The sequence below is a fragment of the Gavialis gangeticus genome, unplaced genomic scaffold (genome assembly GCF_001723915.1).
Source record: "Gavialis gangeticus isolate Ggan-Ray unplaced genomic scaffold, GavGan_comp1, whole genome shotgun sequence".
Lineage (NCBI taxonomy): Eukaryota > Metazoa > Chordata > Crocodylia > Gavialidae > Gavialis > Gavialis gangeticus.
Window position 1 is genome coordinate 13,362,681 of NW_017729014.1, and position 4,136 is coordinate 13,366,816.

Here is a 4,136-nt window from a genome sequence, read left to right on the forward strand (position 1 = left end):
GGGGGGGGGGGGGGGGGGGGGGGGGTGATGAAAAAGGAGAGCGAGCAGAGATTTTGCAGGACAGGTATTGACAAAAGCAAATATCTTTAGCCATGATTCCCATATAAGTCTTGGGAAAAGCGGACTCTCAGAGCCATGTGGGGCTGATTAGCAGACTCACTGCTGAAGCCTGAGGTGGGAAGGGTGCTAAAAGTGAAAGCTTTAAGTGGTTTTGCTATTTGATTTTTCCTGTTGCTTGGTAGATTTGTTTCTCCTTGTTGAGGCTGAAAAGCCCCGGGTTGTTGCTTTAACAATTAAGGCTGTTTTGCAAGCAGATGTCACTTCAAACACTTGAAGATAGAGAAGTGGGTTTCAAGTCGAATGGAGCTAAGCTCCTGGTAATTACACATCAATTAGGCCAAATACTGCTCCAATTCAAGTGGTAACATGGCTTTTGATCCCTGAACAGCAAACAGTTCATTTACCTTCCTTTTCTCCTTCTTCCCTAGGTTCAGCAGGACCTGTTCACCCACTGGTGGATCCCTTGGCAGCCGGACCCCACTTGGCACGCTTTCCCTACCCACCCGGTACCATCCCTAACCCATTGCTAGGGCAGCCACCCCACGAGCATGAAATGCTTCGACACCCAGTCTTTGGTGAGAACACTTCACCGACCTTCCTACCAGCAGCGCTGTGATCTGAACCATGGTGGCTTTTCTCTGGGTCCAGATATACAGTAGAGGGGTTGGGAACTCTGAATTCCTCTTTGCATTTCTTCCACTGTTTTTTGAGCTGAACATTTTTATGCTGTATTTCCATTGAAGTCCCCCCCCACCCCAAACACACCTCATTACCAGGCCTTTTCTGTTGGAGCAAAGTTCTTGTGGTGTGTTTTCAGGAGGCCACACAGTACAGTGGTTAGAGTAGGTGCAAGTCTTGAATTCAGGATTGTATTCCCTGCTCTACCACCGACCTGCCGTATAAAGTTGGGTGGGTTCCTTTACAGCTCCGTTCCCTGTCTGCAGGACAAGAATGAGGGTAACACTCTGCTTATCTGCCTCATGGGGATAGCAAGAGCCAGTTTGTGTCTAAATAAAGATGGTCTCTCTTGCAGGTACCCCCTACCCGCGAGACCTGCCTGGTGCCATCCCACCTCCAATGTCAGCGGCCCATCAGTTGCAGGCCATGCATGCCCAGTCGGCAGAACTGCAGAGACTGGCAATGGAGCAGCAGTGGCTGCATGGGCACCCCCACATGCATGGTGGACACCTACCAAGTCAGGAAGATTATTACAGGTGAGAGGCACCAGCAGTGCTACAGGTAGCAGCTTTCTGTTTCTACTTTCCCTGACTGGTTCCCTCCAGCCTGCAACCTACCTAGCCTATTAAGCGTGCTGGAGATGACCATGACGTGTTCGTTAAAGGTAATGAAGCGTTCAGGAAAACCGAATCGTAGATGCAGAGGATCAGGCAGACATTGGGCATTAGATCAGAATCCCTGGGACATGCAGTAAATTAGCTGAATCTTTCTCTGCGGGATTAACTCTGCTTTCAGTAACGTTTGTTACGATTGCTGCTTGCTGCCACCTCCTTGTGAGGGCAGGGAAAGATCCCAGAGGCTTTCACCACCATTGTTCATCAGCAAAAACAGACCTGACGAAGAACGTCTTGCTTTCAAAAGCTTGTTGAACTGTCTCCCAGCTACACAGTTGGCCCAATAAAAGATATCACCCTAGAAATCCTTACCAGCCAATAACAAATGACTAAAAAAGAACAGTAGGTGAAATTGTGCGAATAATGTGCACATAAGAAGAGCGGTAGAACAGAGCTGGATGAAGTTTCTCCCAAAATTATGATGGGGATTTTCTTCCCAGTTGCCCTCTTTGGGTGACCCCTTCTCATTTTGGCTGCTTTGACGGTCTGTCTGCTAAGAGAGGACGGCTGCTGCATTTAGCAGGGTTGCCCTTGCTATAAGCACCGTAAGTGGACAAATGAGAAGCATGTTGTACGCCAGTCTCCTGTCTCCTTTGGTGTCCGAGCCTTGTCTGTGTTATGGGAATTTGACATTGGCTGACAGTGCTGGAGGCAACCAAGCTGATACTGAAGGCAGTTGATCCACCAGTATAGATAAGGACAAAGTTTGTTTCCCCCTGTTCTTGGGCTCCTTCTGTCCATAGTTGATGAGCTTGATAATGTCAAGAAGGCCCCCACAGAGGAAGAACCTCAGTGCCTATGACAGACCGTCGCCTTCACCATGATGGTTGTCCTTTTGTTCTGAGCAGCCAGGCCTCTTGTCCCCCTTCATGACATTTGGATACCACTCCACACTGCTTTTGTGGTGACGTGTAACAGCACGAGCAACTGCCTTGGTGCAGCCTCGGGCTGCGTGCCCTTTGTCTGCTAAAACGAGTTTTCTTTCTCTTTCAGTCGACTGAAGAAAGAAGGCGACAAACAGTTGTAATAAATTATTTATTTGTATTGCCGGCTTATGGAAACCCCAGTCCTTGGGAAGGAATGGAACATTTTTACATACAAATAAGAGCTGCAAAAGCAAAAGAATATCTTATAAAAATGTCTTTATATATTTAAAACAAAAAGAAAAACAACCCCCCCAACAACTAAAGACTTATCAGCGTAAATAGTGTTCATTTGTAGAGAAGATTTCTCAAGACTGGTGTGGGTCTCCCTGCATGACAACCTATTCAGAAGCCTATTGAAAAAAATACAGGACTGTATGGAGTATTCAGAGAACTTCCCTGCAATCTTGTTTTTTTTTTCCCTGTTAGTTTTGAGTAGGTGCTAGAATCAGGCTCACAACACAGGTCACTGTATGTGAAGAGACACTCAATGCATCTATATCTATTAAAAAAAAACAAAAAACAAAAAAACAAGGATTGCAAGTGGGTGACATAACAAGCTCTGAATCCAAGTGCTATAATAATAAAAATCTACTTTTATTTTAATACATTGTAGGAAATCTTCATAATTTTAAAGAAAGCTCAGTTCTGCAGCATGGCTTTTTAAGTCTGTAAATAACTTTTTTGGGTAGGGGGGAGGAAACACGAAACAAAACTCCGCAAATGTTAATCTTGATTTTCAGTAACATCACGAATTGTGAATTCCTACCTGGTATTGACAGAATACAGAGTTGATTTTTTAATAAAAATAAATATATATAATTATCCCTTTAATTAAAGGGAAATGATGGGTGTCAATAATTTCAAATGGGCAAAAGCTTGAAATTTGGTTTGGTATCAACTATAAGCATTAAAGGGAGTTGCAGGGATAATGTTACAAATGACTGTTTCTGTTTTAGGTATTTTTTTTTTTTCCCCATTAGCATTACACCTCTTTCTCTTCTGCCATGATTTTGATTGATTGAGTTTTGTTTCCCAGTGATACAGATGTCCCTTGGAACTAACTCCCCTGTTCTGTATCTAGTATAGGGGTTAACCTTACATTTTGGCTATAATATGTCTCCTTTCTTTACCTTTTAAAACAACCGGGCAACTGGATCACCTGGTTCAATTTGTTCTAAACTTCCCTTTTTTATATGTAATAAGTAGCAAAAATTAAAAAAATATATCTTGTCCTTTTAAAAATGATCCAAAGCTCTGGCTTTTGAAAGGCAGGGTTTTATATGCATGGACAGGATTTTTCTTTGGCCAGGGACTGCTTTCTCTAGCTTTTATATTGATAGGTTTTTAATGAGAAGGACAAGGCAATTGGATCTCCTGATCAGCTCTGTGTAAAGCTCTTCCACAAAGTCCTATCTTCATTTCACTTTTTTAAGTGAAGGCTGCCGTTCTCTCTTTTTTAAACTGATGCACAGGTTTATGCATCACTTGGTGCTTGGGGATTAGGCGAATCTATGTACAGTAAGGTTTGCTGATTCCCAAGACAGCAGGTTTATGCCTAACAGCCCTGGTTGGCTGGTAGCTTGCGTGTGTCAGTGGATGGCAAATGCAGAAAAGAGAAAGGGCCCACGCAGTAGAGCAGCAGGCAACATTTTTGCATGCAGCTCTGCTCTGTGTGCACAGGCACACGGCTCTTGCTGTTGCCTGCACCCCATATCGAACTTGGTTTTGTTTCTGCTTTAGCCCTTGTGCTTTTGCCAAGGCTGAGGGTAGTGGATCCAACGGACATCTTAATCTGCTG

The 4,136-nt window shown here is 44.1% G+C and overlaps 1 protein-coding gene across 4 annotated transcripts in view; it reads left to right on the forward strand.

Annotated features, from left to right (window-relative positions):
- Window positions 1-3,852, forward strand: part of RERE (arginine-glutamic acid dipeptide repeats) — a 309,682-nt gene extending 305,830 nt beyond the window's left edge. For all 4 annotated transcript variants that reach the window (XM_019511789.1, XM_019511790.1, XM_019511791.1 and 1 more), the window contains 3 exons: window positions 489-635; window positions 1,094-1,274; window positions 2,406-3,852. In XM_019511789.1, the coding sequence (XP_019367334.1) occupies window positions 489-635; window positions 1,094-1,274; window positions 2,406-2,439 (362 nt within the window). In that variant the 3' untranslated portion in view covers window positions 2,440-3,852. The remainder of the gene's footprint in view (window positions 1-488; window positions 636-1,093; window positions 1,275-2,405) is intronic.
- Window positions 3,853-4,136: the final 284 nt, after the last annotated feature.